This window comes from Dendrobates tinctorius, unplaced genomic scaffold (genome assembly GCF_039654945.1).
Source record: "Dendrobates tinctorius isolate UK_male_01 unplaced genomic scaffold, ASM3965494v1 ptg000240l, whole genome shotgun sequence".
Taxonomy (NCBI): domain Eukaryota; kingdom Metazoa; phylum Chordata; class Amphibia; order Anura; family Dendrobatidae; genus Dendrobates; species Dendrobates tinctorius.
In genome coordinates this window covers 9470700-9492106 of record NW_027361907.1, presented here as the reverse complement: position 1 = coordinate 9492106, position 21407 = coordinate 9470700, and the positions used below count along the sequence as shown (strand labels likewise).

At 42.5% G+C, this 21407-nt stretch overlaps 1 protein-coding gene across 1 annotated transcript in view; it reads right to left on the bottom strand.

The window, feature by feature from the left end:
* The window catches only part of PROZ (protein Z, vitamin K dependent plasma glycoprotein), a 68739-nt gene extending 48827 nt beyond the window's left edge, over nucleotides 1–19912 (bottom strand). Inside the window, exons 1-3 of the mRNA XM_073556860.1 lie at nucleotides 19790–19912; nucleotides 6251–6414; nucleotides 2308–2332 (exon numbers count right to left, since the gene is read on the bottom strand). Of these exons, the coding sequence (XP_073412961.1) occupies nucleotides 2308–2332; nucleotides 6251–6414; nucleotides 19790–19859 (259 nt within the window). The 5' untranslated portion in view covers nucleotides 19860–19912. The remainder of the gene's footprint in view (nucleotides 1–2307; nucleotides 2333–6250; nucleotides 6415–19789) is intronic.
* Nucleotides 19913–21407: the final 1495 nt, after the last annotated feature.

Below are 21407 nucleotides of genomic sequence, written 5' to 3'. Positions count from 1 at the left end.
GGGAACAATGCTGCCTATTGGGGACCTGTACTGCCTATTAGGGACCTGTGCTGCCTATTGGGGATCTGTGCTGCCTATAGGGAACAATGCTGCCTATTGGGGACCTGTGCTGCCTATTGGGGACGTGTGCTGCCTATTGGGGACCTGTGCTGCCTATTGGGGACGTGTGCTGCCTATTGGGGACGTGTGCTGCCTATTGGGGACCTGTGCTGCCTATTTGGGAACAATGCTGCCTATTGGGGACCAATGCTGCCTATTGGGGACCTGTGCTGCCTTTTGGGGACCTGTGCTGCCTATTAGGGACCTGTGCTGCCTATTTGGGACCAATGCTGCCTATTGGGGACCTGTGCTGCCTATTTGGGAACAATGCTGCCTATTAGGGACCTATGCTGCTTATAGGGACCTGTGCTGTCTATTGGGGACCTGTACTGCCTATTGGGAACCTGTGCTGCCTTTTTGGGACCTGTGCACTATTCTGATCTCATTCCAATTTATTTTTTTTTCAACTGTTTGACTGCGCCCCTACTTGTATGAGGAAAAGGTACGTGTAAATGGGTGTGGCGTAATAATGGGTGTGACTTAAAAAGGGTGTGGCTTAAAATGGGTGTGGCTTTTCTACACACACAGAACCTGTTGTTAAAAATTTGAATCCCACCACTGGAGTAAACCCCATGGGTATCGCCTCCAAAAGTGCACTTTTTCCCCTGCTGAAGCCTCACTTTCTGTTGGCAGTATATATTATTGTTCTTAACACATTTACAAAAGTATTACAAAAATTGTACATGATAAAACAAATATTATTTCTATTCTACACAGAACCTACTGTAATGGGGGCCAGGGTGGTAGCCGTACTGAGGGTCTGCTGCTGTTTCCTCATTACACCCCGACGCTCCGCTACAAAAATATCCTGTCCATCTTGTGGTGTGCTGTGTGTCATGCAGCCCACCCCCCTGTGGGTCAGAATCCTTCACAGCATACAGGGCTCCAATCCGTCGCAGGCACACACAAATATTATCAAAGTCCAAGTTAATTTCCAATAAAACTTTACTCAATTTGTGCATCTTCATAAAAGACTTACTCCAACAATCTTCAAAAGACATAAGAACTTCTCCTGAGTTCTCCCTGATCTTTCCTGTCAGCATGACCTCTGGCACTGTGGTATCCAGTTCCGCACTTCCCTGGGTGATCAAGCTAGCTGGTTCTAGGTGCTCCCTGTCCACTTTCCCCATGGGCGAAAATTCAGGCTGCCACTGCAAATCCTGGTCGGACCGTAAGTCCTGAATGTCAAGGAAGTTACCCCACAGCCTAGCCACTGATCCTTTCAGGCTGCCTAGATCCACTTGTGCCCCGCAATCTTCCATTCTTCAGAACTCTCCTTTCCAGTTCTTCTTGTCTCTATCTCTCTCTGGACAACAACTCACTACTACCACTATTGACTACCTCCAAGAGAAGTTTTCTTAACCTCTAGCCAACTCCTCCCACCAGCTAGCTTCCTATTGGGTTAACCATTTAACTGTTACTACTCTAGCTGAAACCAACTCTTATCCTATTTTAATCTGACATCTACACCTACTCTATAGTGCCCCCTTGACACTAACCCGAAACTACACTGTCATAACCCTTACCAATGCTGACCTAACTCTTATACTCACTGTCCCTATTCCTATCCCTAACATACACAGATATCAACACAGGTACATCAGTTCACATCAAAACAGTGTACACCATGAACATACAAAAACGCACCCGGTTTCACCAGGCAGGTGCGCACAGGAATGCAGGGCTCAAAGCAGCCACCTGCACAACCCCTACACAGCCATAACAAAAGTTAGAATTTTAGCCATAATTTATTAATGAGTGTTGTGTCCAATACATCAAGCACAAGCTGCCTATAGATTCATCATTCTAAAATAGTAGAGTTGGTGCATATTGATTTGCATGTCCCATTCCATCTACCACAATGGGGATCTGTGGTGCCTGCCCGGGAGAGGGAGTACCGCCTCCAACATGCTTTCTTTTGATTAAACGGCCTGGCACGATATCATAGTTCGGGTGTATATGTGATATCTCACCAGGCTAGCTAATTAAAAGACGAACCACCGGACATCACAGATAAGAGTCCGGTACTCTTCTCTTGTGCAGCAGCCACAGACTACTGTTGTGGCCGATAGAATGGGATATGTGAATACATTTGTACCAACTCAATAACACAGAATCATATGAAAATATTGGTTATTGGGTGATTTTGTTCTTTTATAAAGAAATAACATCAGCGCAATGAAAACATCAACCGGACTTTATACTTACTATAATAAGTATTCCAAAATGTGTCCTGTAAAAACAGTAAGACATAGTTTGACTGAGAACATAATGAGAAACTTCATCTTGGTTTGAAATAAATTGATTACAGGTTAGATTACTATTGTAATTTGCATTCATTTCTCTGGTGTCTCTAGACCTGTCATGAAATGTGTATTTATTCTCCATCCACCCACAGAGTATGCGCAGTTCATACAGAGTAGGCTTGCTCCATGCATGCACATCCCTCTAATGCATCTGAGTGGAATGGACTGGCTTGCTAAGTATTAGGCAACGTTCACACGTAGCGGAACTCTTGTGAAAATTACCGCGAGAATTCTGAATTTCATTCCTCGGGAAAATCGCATTTTAAATTCCCGCGATATTCCCGCGGAAAAACTAGCATTTTGCAAGCGTAATTAGCTTGCAGAATTGCTAGCGTTTTCCAAGCGATCTGTAGCATCGCTTGGGGAACTGATTGACAGGTTGGTCACACTCGTCAAGCATAGTGTTTGACGAGTGTGACCAACTTTTTACTATTGAGGCTGCCTATGAGGCATCAATAGTAAAAGATAGGATGTAAAAAATAATAATAAAAAAAAATATATTGTTATTCTCACCTCCCGGCGTCCCGCGCAACCTTCCCGCCTCTCTCCACGCTCCCGGTCCTAGTAATCCTTTGCGAGAATTACCGCGATGACGTCCGTTCTCGCGGGATCGCGACATCTCGCGGTCATTCGCGATGACGTCGTGCGAATAACCGCGAGACTTCGTGATCCCGCGAGAACGGACGTCATCGCTCTCAAAGGATTACTGGGACCGGGAGCGTGGAGAGAGGCGGGAAGGCTGCGCGGGATGCCGGAAGGTGAGAATAACAATATTTTTTATTTTAAATTCTATTTTTTAAGGGATATGGTACCCAAAGCCCGGAGGACAGTCTCCTCTCCTCTGGACCGTGGGTACCATCCGCAAATGTTCTGCTTACTTTTCGCATGGTGTGCGCAGCCACATGTGGAAAGTAAGCAGAACAATGCATTCCTATGGGTGCGGGATCGCCGCGATTCCGCTAAATTAATGAGCATGCTGCGTTTTTTACCGCAAAGTGATTCCGCCGCGGTAAAAACCGCAGCATTAGCACAGCATTGCGGAATCCCATAGGAATGCATGGGATGCTTATTTTTCGTGTTTTCATGGCAAAATCGCACGGTTAAAACCACCGCGAAAAAAACGCCACGTGTGAACATAGCCTAAGTCTATTTTACTTGCATAAATCATCTCTATCTTCCACTCCTGACCCAGCAGCTCTGCTCCTTCCCCCTGCCAGTAAATCAGCAGTGATGTAGTTCTAATGATGACTCATGCAGGAAAAATAGACTTCCTGTGTCTATTTTTAATCATGTGATGTCATAGACCTAATAGGAAAGAGAGGAATTAGCTGGGTAGAAGGGAAAAATGAGCAATTGTAAGTACACAGTGCTGTATAATATGATGACTGTAATATATTAAGAGGATAAAAACTTTAATGTGAAGTCTTATTTAAAGGTAATGTGTTAGAATTACCAACTGTCCTAAGACTTCTATGTGGTCATGCAGGTCATGAAGGTTGAATAAAGTGATATAAAGTGATATTTTGATATGTATGATCTGATGTCATATTACTGAGAAATCCACGTTTTTCTTATATGCAAACAAACTGTTAAGATCTATGGGCCAGAGATAGATCTGCATGAGAATCTACCTCCAGTGCTTATTTTATATGAAAGGGAGAATTAACAGGGTGATATGTAATGACTGATTTTTTGCTCTCATAATTACACACAGCTCTGCAGTGAGATCAGAACACAGTACAGCAAAAGTGAAATAAGTCTCAAACATTTGAAGCAGCACTTGTCCTCTTACAGTGGTGTCATCTCTGCTGCAGAACTGTGCCTGATTATACCTAACACAGCACAGAAGAGTTGAACCTTCTCTCATTACAAACACAATAAGCACATTTACAGTTGCCCTCTCACAGAATTATCAACTCTGCTTTACTGCCTTTCCCCCACACTGGCTGCCTGTGAGAGGGAAGCTGAAGCACTATGAAAGGACAACTGCAAATCTGTTGAGACAAAGTTCACTTCTGCTGTACTGTGTTAATTCTGATTTTACTGCAGAGCTGTGTGTGATGAGAGCAAAGTGTCAGTCATTAAATTGTTCACGCTGGTATTGCACCCTTTCATTTAAAATAATCTCTGGAAGCAAATTCTCAAGTAGCACTGTGTCGGGCCCATAGATCTTATCACCTCATTTGCATAAAAGAAAAGCATGGATTTTTCTGGAATAAAGACAACAGATCTCAGATAACAAGGTAGATATCATTTTGTGACCTGCATGTCCATGTAGATGACTTAGAGGTTAGATCCTACTGATAAAGTCCCTTTAAGATGCCAGGGAGTTCTTGTAAATACACAAAGGAACCATACTGGGGCACCAAAATAAATAATGAAAACATTTAAAAACAATATGTATGGGCCCTTAATGTCTTGGAGGTGAACACCCAACCTATAGCAAATGTTAGAATACAGCCCTCTTTAAGTGCTGGATAACACAGCTACAAACTGAAACAGAAGGAATTATGAATTATCAACTTTGTACAGGTTATCAACACCGATTCAAATATATTGGCGATAACATGAGACCTTCTACCGTGAAAATAAGTAGGGTGAAGGTGGGCAATTCTACTTAATCATCTCAGATATATAATCACATAGGCATATGTTTTATTTTCTTGTTTTTAGAATTACAAAAACTTTTTCATACACATGTATTATAAGAATTCCTGGAACAACAGCGACATTTTTAATATATTTGAAGCCAATTTTACATATGAGAATTTACATAGAATAAAAGGATAACTATACTTTCAAATTACATTTCAGAATAAGCTGTCCTGTGTGTGCGTAAAGGAGTGATAACACTATTTATGGTCATTATATGATTTCTATCATACATTTTTCACAAGTTTTCACTCTAGTGGCATTATCTCTAATTTGCAATTGTCTCGGAGCTGGTGGGTGGAGACTAACTGCTGTGATGTCTCCTTTACACTAAACACACAGAAAGATGGTGGTAGAAGTAGCAGATACATAGTGTAAATTATACAGCAGTACTTAGCAGTGTAGCTATGAATCCAGCACTGGTATAAACTACCTAGAATCTGTTTCTTTTCTTCTCACTTCGCTCCTCACTCCTCTTTGTATAGTCTTCAATATGAAGTGGAACCTGTCTCCTCAATGTGCTGGCAGTTTGTCTTGTTTTACACAAGACTGATTTGAGTTGGTATAAGGGGATGAACAGTTCAGGAATCAAAGGGTGATAAATGGAGAAGGAAGCAGATTTCTCAGATAACATATTTTGCAAAGCTTCTTATGTTGGCTTATACTATTAATTTTGTCATTATTTATTGAAAGTACAGTTCCCATTTAAAGCAGAAACCCTAACTCCAGCAATGTTTCACTTTCTGGGCATCTTGCTGATCTACCAGTTATCTGAATATTGAACTTTGTATAAACCCGCTCCAACCACTGATTGGCAGATTTCTGCCCATGTACAGTGGGGTTATATAGGGCTCATGAGTATTCAGGACTACTTGACAACAGGTTTACTAGCCCTCTAATGATAATTTCCTACTGAAAAAACTGTGATTGTATTGAAACTAGACTAAGCAGCCCCGTGATACCGCTGGAAACAGGGTCCCTTTCTCTACATTAGATGGTAAATCCTGGTAACATTCCCCTTAAATGTATACTAATATTTATTAGACTGTATCTTTAGTTTTTTATATCTCTTTGTTGTGCTCTATTTGGACACCTTTATCATTTGAATTATATAAAATGATTGCGCTATGTATAATTAATTTGCAATATAAGGAAATTTTGAAGAAATAATGTAAAACACAATGAGAACTCACAGTTTTATCTGTGTCCTCAAATGATTCTCTCGCCTCCTCATATGTGCATATTTCTTCCAGACATTCTCTTTCTAAATTTCCTTTTAAAAATTCCTCTACAAATAAGAAGTTGGCCCTCTTGGTTCTTTGTATCACTTGGTTAGCATTTTCACTGGATAAGAAAACTGTAAAGAATATTCTATTGTTAGGATAGATATTTTTGGTACAAGTTAGCTTTCAAATGGAATGAAACAACACCATGTGATTTTTTTTCTCTCATCACAAGGCCAAATTCACATACAAGAAAAATTAAAAAAAACGGTTAGATATCCACCAGTGTGCAGGATCAGCTATTCATCAGTGTTTGGTCATTGTGTCCTTTTTTACCATTAATTTTTTTCTCATATGCAAAAAAATCCAATTAATTATTATTATTATTATTATTAATAATAATAATAATAATAATAAGAAGAAGAATTTTATTTCTATAGCGCCAACATATTCCGCAGCACTTTACATTTCAGAGGGGACTTTTACAGACAATAAACATTACAGCATAACAATAAACACATAGCTCAAAACAGATACCAAGAGGAATGAGGGCCCTGCTCGCAAGCTTACAGTCTATGAGGAAAAAGGGGAGACACACAAGGTAGATGGTAACAATTGCTTTTGTTGTTCGGACCAGCCATAGTGTAAGAATCGGGTGTTGCTGCATGAACCGGTTATCAGCCTAAGTATGTAACAGTACAGACACAGAATGCTATTAACTGCACAAAGCATGTGAGAACATGATACGGGGAACCTGGTTATGGTAAAAATTTTGAATGGGCAACACAGGGATAGTTAGGTTAACATGTTGAGTCGGTAGGCCAGTCTGAACAAATGTGTTTTTAGGGCACACTTAAAACTGTGGGGATTGGGGATTAATCATGTTAACCTGGGTAATGCAGTCCAAAGAATTGGCGCAGCACGTGAAAAGTCTTGGAGATGGGAGTGGGAGGTTCTGATTATTGAGGATGTTAACCTCAGGTCATTAGCAGAATGCTGGTAGGCTGAGACGAGGGAGGAGATGTAGGGTGGTGCTGAATCATGGAGTGCTTTGTGGGTGAGGGTAATTTGTACTAGATTCTGGAGTGGATGGGTAACCAGTGTACAGTGTAATGATTGGCACAAGGTAAAGGCATCAGTATAACGATTGGTGAGTAATATGATCCTGGCTACAGCATTCAAGACAGATTGGAGAGGAGAGAGTTTGGTAAGAGGGAGACCGATTATGGTAGGGGTGGGGAACCTCTGGACTGTTATTTTATTTTCTTCGACCCCCAGGCAAATTCCTGGGACGCAGTGTTCTAGAATCTTTAATTACTCCTTACAATGCAAGCATGCACATGTAGTTTTCACTACTGAAAGCGGCAGAGCATGCAATGAAAAAATAAGTTCTGACACTGGTAAGTGCTTTATGGGTGAAGTCAGCACGCTCCAGTCCCACTAATGAAGACAGCAGCTCCATAGTCTCCATTGATGTATACAGTGGGTACGGAAAGTATTCAGACCCCTTTAAATTTTTCACTCTTTGTTTCATTGCAGCCATTTGGTTATTTTTTTTTCTCATTAATGTATGCTTTACACCCCATCTTGACTGACATTTTTGCAAATTTATTAAAAACGAAAAACTGAAATATCACATGGTCATAAGTATTCAGACCCTTTTCTCAGTATTGAGTTTCTAGCACCATTTTGAGCTACGACAGTCATGAGTCTTCTTGGGAATGATGCAACAAGTTTTTCACACCTGGATTTGGGGATCCTCTGCCATTTTTCCTTGCAGATCCTCTCCAGTTCTGTCAGGTTGGATGGTGAATGTTGGTGGACATTACATCTTTCCTCCTTCCCTTATGAGCCTATATATATAGAGCGATATGTTTTGTGGTTTTTCTTTGCTGCTAATCTGATTGAGAAGATCTGGTGCAATTGCGCGCTGTGGCTCTCAAACGTACGATATATCTGAGTTGGGAGTGCGGGGGATGGGGACGCAGGCAAGCGGTGTATCGGACATGTTGTTGGAGTCCGGAGCATGCGCGGTGTGGACATAGACAAGCGATCCAACCATTAACTGGGAGGCCTGAGGGGACGCTATGAGGCGGGTTCGGTGTGCTTGTACACCAGATGTGACATCAGTGCCCAGAGTATGCGCATTAGGGCACATGAATGTGTGCTACGTGAGGAACCTGGAAGCCAGAGCCGGCCTCAATAAGGGATTGGTGAGTGCAGTGAGACGCTCGGACTGAGGGCCCCTGATTGGTCACATATCAGTGATGTTATGACATGCACCCTGGGGCTGCGGGAGGACGCTACATCACTGCATTGTGAGTGGGCGTTACAGATGCGATGATGGCGGTGGTTTTAAAAGGGAGTCTAGTTGAGCATCATTTGGCTACTGCACTTATCTTGGACACATGATATCATAATATCTGGTCTCCTGATGAGTCTAAGCAGGCGAAACGCGTTGAAGCGTTCACTATCTCATGGCAGGTGGCGGGTGACACAGATGAGTATCGCTATTGCATTACTGTGCTTATTCATTATCTGTATTTATATTAACGGGATATACACCAAGCTATGTGTGATAGCAATTGGGTACTAATAGGATGTTATCACTGTGGTACCAATGAGTAATGCCTCCAGTGGTATGGGCTTTTGGCAACTGGGACTGCTATCTGAAACAAGGGATGTAAGCTGATAAAGGCTGGTGCATCGCCAAGTGTTATTGATCTGTCCAGTTAATGAACCCCTTTGCTTTTATGCACGGTATATTGTGATTGGGATTATCTGAGGGGTCTATCATAACAATTTGTTACCCATATATGCCACCATATGCTAATTGTGTTCTCTTGTTTTTAACTTTTAAGGGATATAGGATCCTCTTTAGAGCAGGATTATCTTTGTTTAGAACCAGGGGTCCCTTTAGCTATCGGGTAGAGGGTCTCCCTAGTGGCTGTAGGGTATATCAGGGCCCCTAGGGATAGTCATCGTTGAGCGGGGGCGCCACAACGTTCCCCCCTAGGGTGCCAACCTCCGTGGCCAGGCAGGTAGAAGCTCAGATTACATATCAGGGATTCCTAGTTGCTCCCTTTATGGTTTTTTGTCGAACACTACTTGTTTTTTGGTTTTGTCACTTTTTTTGGTGTATAACCATTTTTGTTTTTTTTAATCAAAAAGTATCGTTTTAAGGGTATATTTTCATGATAATTCTATCTACGTCTAATCAGACCAGAGAATCTTATTTCTCATAGTCTAGGAGACTTTCATGTGTTTTTTTTAGCAAACTCTATGCGGGCTTTCATATGTCTGGCACAGAGGAGAGGCTTCCGTCGGGCCACTCTGCTATAAAGGTCCGACTGATGAAGGGCTGCATTGATAGTTGATTTTGTGGAACTTTCTCCCATTTCCCCACTGCATCTGTGGAGCTCAGCCACAGTGATCTTGGGGTTATTCTTTACCTCTCTCACCAAGGCTCTTCTCCCACGTCTGCTCAGGTTGACTGGACGTCCAGGTCTAGGAAGACTTCTGGTGGTCCCAAACTTCTTCCATTTAAGGATTATGGAGGCCACTGTGCTCTTAGGAACCTTGAGTACTGCAGAAATGATTTTGTAACCCTGGCCAGATCTATACCTTGCCATAATTCTGTCTCTGAGCTCCTTGGCCAGTTCCTTTGACCTCATGATTCTCATTTGGTCTGATATGCACTGCGAGCTGTGAGGTCTTATATAGACAGGTGTGTGCCTTTACAAATCAAGTCCTATTAGTTTAATTAATTAGTTGGCAGGTTCTAGTGCAGCTAAGCTGAAGCAGAAGAGAACGGGTCCAGAAAGTATAAGTTTCCTAGAAGAATGAGGGCACTGCTTTGGTCATGTCTGGATGCCGGGACAGTCTTAGACCTAAGGTCCGGAAGAGGTATAGAGTGTCACACCTCTGTCTCCCTGATGAGGAGCATAAGATGTATATGTTACTGCATCTACTATGTGATGTATATGCTTCAACCCTTGCATCTCCTATGTGATGTGTATGCTCTAGCCCCAGCATCTCCTATGTGATGTATATGCTCCAGCCCCAGCTTCTCCTATGTGATGTATATACTTCAGCCCCAGTGTATCCTGTATCCTATGGGATTTATACAGGGGTCTTGGTGTCTCCTATGTGATGTATATACAGCAGTCTTGGTGTCTCCTATGTGATGTATATACATCAGCTTCAGTGTCTCCTATGTGATACATACATCAGTTTCAGTATCATTGTGCCTCTGACGTGATGTATACAGCAGATCTAATGTATCCTATGTGATTTATATAGTAGTCTCGACGACTCCTATGTGATATATACTGCAGACCTCTCACTGCTTGACTTCTATAAAAACATATAATGTAAAGAATTGATTAATATCCAGTTGGATGAAGAATCATCAATACCACCTAACATCACACGTCACACTAAAGAGAAGCAACTAGAGCCATCATCACATTAGGGGTGACTTAACTAATTGTTTGACCAAATATAGTAGGGTAGATTTCAAGTTGACAATTTTGTGCAGCCTCCAAATGACGATAAAAATATCCAAATGACCTCTGGTAGAAAAAAGGTTCCCAACTCTTTCAAAAGGATAAGTGCACACAACATTTGCTTTCAAGAGGAAGATGCTTCAGGACACACTTGCGGTTTTGTCCTGAAGCGTCTATTTTTGTATCTTTTTGGTAATTTTCTAAGTGCTTGCTTTATCGTTTTTTAACTACCAGTGCGTTATTTCTTTAGTGTTTTTCCATAGTTTTTGGGTGTTATCTTTTTACAGGCAACGTACTAGTGACTACAACGTACTGGGCACTACAATGGCAGTTTTACTCACAACATAAACTACTGCTTATTCTGGAAAACATCCATGGAGTCAAAATCGCCACTACACATATAGATACATTCCCAATGGGTAAAATTTCCAAAGTCATGTCAATGGAGGGAGGATACCACTCTTTTAGCACTTAGGTTCTATATATGGAGTCCGCAAACTATTGTATGTAAATCTGTGGTCCAGGAGGCAAGTAGCGAAAATAGCGTTTCATCCCTCCCGAGTCTCATTGTATGGCTAAGCAGTACTATACAGCCACACATAGGGTATTTCTACATTCAGCATAAATTGTGGAGCAGATTTTGGTGCCATTTTTACCCATGTCCCAGTATGAAAATGTAAAAATTTTTTCTGGCAAAAATGTAACTAGTTTTCACTGCCCTCTGGTATAAAATTCTGTGACATACCTGTGGTGTCAATATGATCACTGCACCTCTAGATTAAATCATTGAGAGGTGTAGTTTGTAAAATGTGGTCACTTGTGGGGTTTATGCTGTTCTGGCACCTCAAGGGCTCTACCAATGTGACGGGGCACCCTCAAACCAGTCGAGCAAAATCTGAAGTCCAACATTGGGCAACATGGGGTTTCAGTGCAATTTTTTTTTACAGATCAATGTTGTAAAATTCTGTGATGCACCTGTGGGTTCAAAGTCCTCACCACACTTCTAGATAAATTCCTTGAGAGGTTAAGTTTACAAAATGGGCCACTTTTGGGGAGTTTCCACTATTTAGGCACATCAGGGGCTTTCCAAATGCGAAATTGCACTTGCATATCATTCCATCAAAATCTTTGTTCCAAAACATCACTCCTTCCTTTCTGAGCCCTGCTCTGCACCCAAACAGTAATTTTCCCCCACATATGAGGTATCTGCATACTCAAAATTGCACAACAAATTTTTTGGACCAATTTCTCGTGTTACCCTTGTGAAAATAAAAAAATTGTAGCTAAAGTACATGTTTGTGGTAAAAATTAGAATATTTATTTTTACGACTCAACGTTATAAACTTCTGTGAAGCACCTGGGGGTTCAAGGTGCTCACCACACAACTAGTTAAGTTCACTAAGAGGTCTAGTTTCCAAAATGTGTTGATTTGTAGGAAGGGTTGCACTGCTTAGGTGTATCAGGGGCTCTCCAAAGGCGACATTGCTTCCACTAATGATTCAAGTAAATTTTGCTTTCAGAAAGTCAAATGGCACTCCTTCCCTTCCAAGCCCTGCCATGTGCCCAAGCAAAAGTTTTTCTACGCATACTGTGTATCAACATAATCAGGAGAAATTGAACAACAAAATTTGTGTGCATTGTCTCCTGTTACCTTTGTGAAAATAAAAAAGGTGCAGAAAGGACATTTTTGTGGGAAAAATTTTATTTTTTTATTTTCACAGCTCAACATTATAAACTTTTGTGAAGTATCTTGGGGTTCAATGTGCTCACCACACATCTAGATAAGTTTAGGGGTATAGTTTCCAAAATGGGGTCACTTGTGATGGGTTTCCACTGTTTAAACACATCAGAGGCTCTCCAAATGCAACATAGCGTCTGCTAATGATTCCAGTAAATTTGACACATATGGAGTATCTTCATACTCAGGAGAAATTGTAGAACAAAGTGACTGGTGCAATTTGATATGTAACTCTTGTGAAAATGCAAAATTTGGGGCTAAGAAAACGTTTTTGTGGAAAAAATTAGATTTTTTTATTTTTACGGCTCAACATCATCAACTTCTGTGAAGCGCCTGGGTGTTAAAAGTGCTCAACACACATCAAGAGAAGTTCCTTGAGGGGTCTAGTTCTCAAAATGAGGTCACTTGTGGGGATTTTACACATCTGAGGATCTCCAAGTGAGACATGGCGTCAGATTATTTCAGCAAATTTTGCATTAAAAAAGTTAAATAGCACTCCTCTTCTGTGCCCTGTTCTGCATCCAAATAGTAGTTTTCCAGCACATATGGAGTATCAGCAAGCTCAGGAGAAATTGCAAAGCAAATTTCGGTGTCCATTTCCTCCTGTTTCCCTTGTAAAAATAAAAAAAAATTGGTATAAAGAAATTGTTTTGTGAAAAAAGTTAAATGTTCATTTTTTTCTTCCACATTGCTTCAGTTCCTCTGAAGCACTTGAAGGGTTAATAAACTTGTTGAATGTGGTATTGCGCACCATGAGAGGTGCAGTTTTTAGAATGGTGTCACTTTTGGGTATTTTCTGTCATATAGACCCCTTAAAATCACTTCAAAAGGGATGTTATCTTTAAAAAAAATTGTCATGGGGTTGCAGCAACAGAGAGGAGCCAGAAGTCCGCATCGTCTGAATGCTCTTACTCCTGCACTGAAAAGAAGCACTTCACCTTATTTTAAAATGGTGTTAATTTCTTTTGGCAAAACAGGAGTTAATTGGCCATGTTGGGAGCTCTGGGAGACTGAGCTCTCAGCTAAACTCGGTTAGCCACTCCCATCACCTTTATAATCTGGGTCCTGATTGAAACTCATGTCAAAGCTAGCTTATGCTGCATGGCTTGGAGGAGAGGTGTTTATATGAGCAGGAGTCTGAATCTGTGACTGTTGCCTGGGTTTGTAAGTGTGATAATGCCCATCCCTCTTCTTACTTTCGTTTTTCCCTGTCCTCCATTCCTGGTACATTCCTCTGTTAAATGTGATTGAATATTTGTATGCCTATTATTTTCAGTTATCCTTGTTTGTGCTCTACAGGGGCTCCTGTGATGAACTGACAGGCGGAGGTAATCCTCCGCGATGTATCCCTCCGCCGCCGGGAAAGAGGTCCTCTAACTCTAATTCTCACGCAGCATTGCCGTAAAGTGAGAGCCTGAACTCGGGTAACCTCTTCAGTGATGCACTGCAGGAGCCATTGTCTTCTGTCAGTGCATCGTGGGAGGCCCTGTAGAGCAGTGTCATCACCCGATGTCACTGTTATACTGGGGAGATCGTCGTGGGACACTCGTTATTAAATGGGAACAGGGAGTATTTGTTTGCTTATTTTTTTTTTTTCAGGAGATCAAGGGCGTCCCATGGATTAGGCATCTAATAAAGATGTCCAAACCATGTAGTGTTTTATTTCATTAAAAGACTTTTCTGGCTGTGTCTTTTTTTAACCCTTAACAACTATAGGATTAGTAATGGATAGGTGTCTTATTGATGCCTCTCCATTACTAACCGAGCTTGATGTCACCTTACAATACAAAGGTGACATTAACCCCGTACTACCTCATATGCCACCGCTACAGGGCAGTGGGAAGAGAGAGGCTAAGTGCCGGAATTGGTGCATCTTACAGATGCGCCATTTCTGGGGCGGCTGGGGGCAGATGTTTGTAGCCAGGGGGGCCAATAACCATGGTCCCTTCCTAGGCTATAAATATCTGCCTCCAGTCATCGGCTTTCCTTCTCTGGTGCAGAAAATTGCATGGGAGCGCACACTATGTTTTTCCTTTTTTTTTCAAAATTAAACATATTGTTGATCAATAAACATCGGCCTTGGTATTATCCATAGATCCATCCATAGATCCATCCACCCATAGATCCATCCATCCATAGATCTATCCATCCATCTATAGATATATATATATATCCATAGATATAGCTATACAAAAAAACCCGACCAGCACCTCCTATGTGTGAATAGGTGCAAGCTGCAGTGACTGCAAAACATAAATGAAAAAGGCACAGCAGCATCCTGTGAATGCTAAGACATATGATGTCAATGGAAATAACTTCGAAATGCTCTGTCCCTCAGCAAGATGCACTTACAAAAGCGAAGGTTCTTAGCACATGATTTGGCCAATTCATGTGTGCTCGTCAACCGCGGCAAGGTGACACTTCTCTGACTGGTCCTGTCTAAACCCTTCCATATCCTACTGTATATGCCACTTTCTGGTTAAAAAACCTACTATAATGGACAAACATGTCTCTCCTGGGCTGCAAGCCTCCAATTTGAATGGGCAAGTAGAACTGGTTGAGAACACCTGCAGGTTAATGGGAGGAGTGCAAGTGTCAGAGCAGAGGGAGTCACACCCTCCCAAAATAGCTATCCAAAAAAACCTGGCCAGCAACTCCTAAGTGTGAATAGGTGCAAGCTGCAGTGACTGCAAAACATTAACCTGCAGGTGTTCTCAACCAGTTCTACTTGCCCATTCAAATTGGAGGCTTGCAGTCCAGGAGAGACATGTTTGTCCATTATAGTAGGTTTTTTAACCAGAAAGTGGCATATACAGTAGGATATGGAAGGGTTTAGGCAGGACCCGTCAGAGAAGTGTCACCTTGCGGCGGTTGACGGGCACACATGAATTGGCCAAATCATGCGCTAAGAACCTTCGCTTTTGTAAGTACATCTTGCTGGGGGACAGAGCGTTTTGAAGTTGTTATTTCCATTGACATCATATGTTTTGTTATTCTCAGGGTGCTGCTGTGCCTTTTTCATATACACTCACTGGCCACTTTATTAGGTACACCATGCTAGTAAGGGGTTGGACCCCCTTTTGCCTTCAGAACTGCCTCAATTCTTCGTGGCAGAGATTCAACAAGGTGCTGGAAGCATTCCTCAGAGATTTTGGACCATATTGACATGATGGCATCACACAGTTGGCGCAGATTTGTCGGCTGCACATCCCTGATGCGAATCTCCCGTTCCACCACATCCCAAAGATGCTCTATTGGATTGAGATCTGGTGACTGAGGAGGCCATTTGAGTACAGTAAACTCATTGTCATGTTCAAGAAACCAATCTGAGATGATTCGAGCTTTATGACATGGCGCATTATCCTGCTGAAAGTAGCCATCAGATGTTGGGTACATTGTGGTCATAAAGGGATGGACATGGTCAGCAACAATACTCAGGTAGGCTGTGGCGTTGCAACGATGCTCAATTGGTACCAAGGGGCCCAAAGAGTGCCCAGAAAAAATTCCCCACACCATGACACCACCACCACCAGCCTGAACCGTTGATACAAGGCAGGATGGATCCATGCTTTCATGTTGTTTACGCCAAATTCTGACCCTACCATCCGAATGTCGCAGCAGAAATCGAGACTCATCAGACCAGGCAACGTTTTTCCAATCTTCTACTGTCCAATTTCGATGAGCTTGTGCAAATTGTAGCCTCAGTTTCCTGTTCTTAGCTGAGAGGAGTGGTACCCAGTGTGGTCTTCTGCTGCTGTAGCCCATCTGCCTCAAAGTTCGACGCACTGTGCGTTCAGAGATGCTCTTCTGCCTACCTTGGTTGTAACGGGTGGCAATTTGAGTCACTGTTGCCTTTCTATCAGCTCGAACCAGTCTGCCCATTCTCCTCTGACCTCTGGCATCAACATGGCATTTCCGGCCACAGAACTGCCGCTCACTGGATTTTTTTTCTTTTTCGGACCATTCTCTGTAAACCCTAGAGATGGTTGTGCGTGAAAATCCCAGTAGATCAGCAGTTTCTGAAATTCTCAGACCAGCCCTTCTGGCACCAACAATCATGCCACGTTCAAAGGCACTCAAATCACCTTTCTTCCCCATACTGATGCTCGGTTTGAACTGCAGGAGATTGTCTTGACCATGTCTACATGCCTAAATGCACTGAGTTGCCGCCATGTGATTGGCTGATTAGAAATTAAGTCTTAACACACAGTTGGACAGGTGTACCTAATAAAGTGGCCAGTGAGTGTATATCCATAGATATAGCTATGGATAGTTAGATAGATCTATAGATAGATCTATCTATAGATATATCTATGAATAGATAGATAAATCTATAGATAGATATAGCTATAGATAGATATATCTATTTATACATCTATCTATAGAGAGATCTATCTATGGATGGATAGATAGATCTAGATCTATAGATCTATCTAGCTATAGATTTATCAATCTATCTATAGATCTATTATCTGCCTATCTATAGATCTATCTATCTATAGATCCAAGGCCTCTTTCACACGTCAGTGTCTCCGGTACGTGTAGTGAGAAAATGGAAACGGTCTTAGGAGCGCAGGAAAGAGACTCAAACAAGAGATGGGGATCTTGTGGATTAACCCCATCTCTTGTCTGAGTCTCTTTCCTGCGCTCCTAAGACCGTTTCCATTTTCTCATTGCTCCTATCCTCCATTGGAGGTTTTCGGCTGGAGCTGCGGCGGAGACCTGACATTTTTGTCTGCCCCTGGGTTGCTTCCTAAGTGCTCCTCTATGACCGCTTATCACTGACTCTTATCCGGTACGTGTAGTGACAGTTTTCTCACGTACCGGAGACACTGACACACGTAGACCCATTCAAATGAATGAGTCTATGCATATGTCAGCGTGTTTTCACGGACCGTGCGTCCATGTGCAAAACATGGAGACATGTCCGTTTTAACATGGACACACGGCCCGCAACACATGCTGCACACGTGCACAGTTCATACTGTCCTCCGTACTCACAGACGGCCGCCGAGAAGAAGCGCTACTGTAAGCGCTGTTCCCGGCGGCTGGTGCTGACCACGGCTGTCATTCTGCTCTCCTGCTCTGCCGGCAACAGCGAGCAGGAGAGAATGAATGAATAAAAACCTGACGTGGGGTCCCCCTCTGTTTGTTAACCAACCAGACGAAACTTACAGCTGGGGGTTGCAAACCTCAGCTGTCAGATTCATCAAGGTTGGTTCTCAAGAATACAGGGGTCCCCACGCTGTTTTTTTAATTATTTAAATAAATAATTTTAAAAAACGGCGTGGGGTCCCCCCTATTTTTGACAACCAACCTGACTAAAGCTGACAGCTGAGGGCTTATATTCTCAGGCTGGTAAGGGGACATTGATCCTGGCACCCCACAGCCTAAAACAGCAGCCCCCAGCTGCCCAGAAAAGGCGCATCTATTAGATGCGCTTATTCTGGAGCTTTGTCCGGTTCTTCCCACTTGCCCTGTAGAGGTGGCAAGTGGGGTAATAAGGGGTTATTGCCACCTTTCTATTGTAAGGTGACATTAAGCCCGGATTAGCAATGGAAAGGTGTCAATAAAACACCTATCCATTACTAAACCTATAGTAAATAAAGGGTTAAATAAACACACACACAATAAGAATAAAGTATTTTAGTGAAAGAAGACAACACACATATTTTTTAAATCTTTATTACACTGCTAATTCCATTGCGACTCCCTCAATCTCCTGTAAAAAAAGGTGAAAATAATAAAGCAACAATATACATTACCTGTCCGGTGCTCAGTCACATCCCACGTCGTAAATCCATCTTGCGGGTTAATACATTTGCAGGCGGAGCGCTGCTAACACAGCTGCTTCCGACTATAAACGACTATAGAATGAATGGAAGCGCAGACACAGTGATGAGCGGTGACGTAGGTACCAAGTGTCCACTCAGACACGGATCGCTCCGGTACTGTGTTTACTGGTACCAGAATTATCTGGACGTATGAAAATGGCATACGAAGAAGAAAATTAGAGCAGCGCAAAGAAAAAGTCCGGGTGCAGCGCCCCCTACGCAAGTACCAAACCTCAATTCTGAAAATCCAGAAAAATTGGAGGCAGCACACCGTTTGTAGTGAAAAAAAAAGAGTTATTTAATAAGCCCAAAAGGCGACATTTCAGTCCAAACAACAGGAACCTTTCTCAAGCAGTGAACATGTGAAAGTACCAGGTGTATAAAGGGTATACATAATTATAATCATTTCCATTAATCATCATTGTAAGAGCATGTATTTACATTATACTTGACATGCATAACGTGCAGACAGTGATACAGGAATTATTCATCACATAAAGTGCAGTGCATAAATATAGATAAGAAAAGGCATTGAAAAATATGCATTTAAACATCAATTGGTAATAATAAAACAGATGTACAACCTTTGTAATCACATCATTGACTTGTCCCATTTTCTTAGGTAAAGGCAACAATATCCAAATAGACAACATGTTACAAAGGAACAAAACCTCAGCGCCACCAAGTCACAGCGCTTCTTTTAAAAAATATATAAGCAGAGAAATAAAGCACTATTATAGTTCAGTTTTCATCTTATGTTAATGTAAAATACCATAGCCGTAGGTCTATGATTTTCAAGCATGTTACAAAGGGACAAAACCTCAGCGCTACAATATATTCATATAATGACTAATAAGCCACAGCACCTTTATAAGTAAAGACAACAAAGTAATCATGCAGCACATAAAGTCTTAATACAGTAGCACTTTGATATAATGACACGAATATTGTTCAAAAAAGGCAATGTTAGTAAAGGAAAATCGCACCATCCATATAAGCCTCTCATTTTCAAGCATGTCTTAAAGAGGATTCCCATTACAATTAGATATCAGAAGGGCTGAGGAAAATCCTTTGTAACATGCTTGACATATAGCAGCATTTATTCTGACCAGGCACAAGATTATAGAGGTAGCCAAAAGCAGAAGTTAACAAAATTGTCATGAAAATGTAGTCATTTTGTAGTTTGTATTGAGAATATTTGTAAGGATAGGAGCATATGCAAAAAACATTTCCTATCATCTCAATGATTTTGCCCGCGACACAAACTATCTCTCCTTTGAGTTTTCACATTTATATTGGTTGGAACCAGTTGCTTTTAGTGTAAGACATAAAAATGGTTACTATTTTTACTTTGATATTTCATTTTTATAAACAATTTCTAAATAAATATAACTGTAAACTGTATCAGAAATTCAAAATGAAATCATACCTGTTTGTTCTGTCTGATGGATGAAGAGTATTATAAAGACAATGCACAGGGTCCACACAGAATTTGCCATTTTGCTCCTTTGTCAAAATGGGAAGAGATGTTGATTTAAGAACTGGTAAATAGAGAAACTTTTAGCTCAAAGATCAGGGTCCAGTGAATGTACACTTTCAAAGCCAGGGCTTAGTTTACCTAGAGGTGAGGTCACTGGTACATTTGTCAAGGGAACAGAAAAAATATATAATGGTACTTCTGTTAATGAAGCACTCTCAGGAAACTTTTCCTCTCCTAAACCTGTGTAAATGCATATGGTGACAAAGATTATATCTAGTTCGCGCTTACCGCCGCCATTTTGTTGAGCACACACTGCAGTGTGTCTTCAAGAACATGGCGGCGGAAAGCGAGGACTGCGCAGGCGCCAAGTCAGGCACCACAACACGCCCAGAACAGGACAGCGCTGGACTCAGGGAATAAAGGTGAGTATAATTTTTTTTTGAATGTGCTCAGTTTAATAGGGGTGAGGGGGACCATTCATATCAGGATTGGGGGGTGAGGGGACCATGCATACCACGAAAGGGGGGTGAGGGGACCATGCATACCACGAAAGGGGAGTGAGGGGACCATGCATACCACGAAAGGAGGGTGAGGGGACCATGCATACCACGAAAGGAGGGTGAGGGGACCATGCATACCACGAAAGGGGGGTGAGGGGACCATGCATACCACGAAAGGGGTGTGAGGGGACCATGCATACTACGAAAGGGGGTGAGGGGACCATGCATACCACGAAAGGAGGGTGAGGGGACCATGCAAACCACGAAAGGGGGGTGAGGGGACCATGCATACCACGGAAGGGGGGTGAGGGGACCATGCATACCACAAAAGGGGGGTGAGGGGACCATGCATACCATGAAAGGGGGGTGACGGGACCATGCATACTACAAAAGGGGGTGAGGGGACCATGCATACCACGGAAGGGGGTGAGGGGACCATGCATACCACGAAAGGGGGGTGAGGGGACCATGCATACCACAAAAGGGGGGTGAGGGGACCATGCATACCATGAAAGGGGGGTGAGGGGACCATGCATACCACAAAAGGGGGGGAGGGGACCATGCATACCACAAATGAGGGTGAGGGGACCATGTATACCAGGAAAGGGGGGTGAGGGGACCATGCATATTAGAATAGGGGAGTGAGAGGACCATGCATACCAAGATTGGAGGGTGAGGGGACCATGCATACCAGGATAGGGGGGTGAGGGGACCATGCATACCAGGATTGGGGGGTGAGGGGACCATGCATACCAGGATAGGGGGGTGAGGGGAACATGCATACCAGGATTGGGGGTGAGAGGACCATGCATACCAGGATAGGGGGGTGAGGGCACCATTCATACCAGGATTGGGGGGGTGAGGGAACCATGCATACCAGGATAGGGATGAGGGGGTACTATGCATACCACGATAGGGATGAGAGGGTGCCATGCATACCAGGATTGGGGGGTGAGGGTACCATACACACCAGGATAGGGATGAGGGGTGCAGCACATACCAGGATGGGAGACCATATACCAATAAAAATGCCCCCCACCCCGGCGTAGAACGGGTTCATAGCTAGT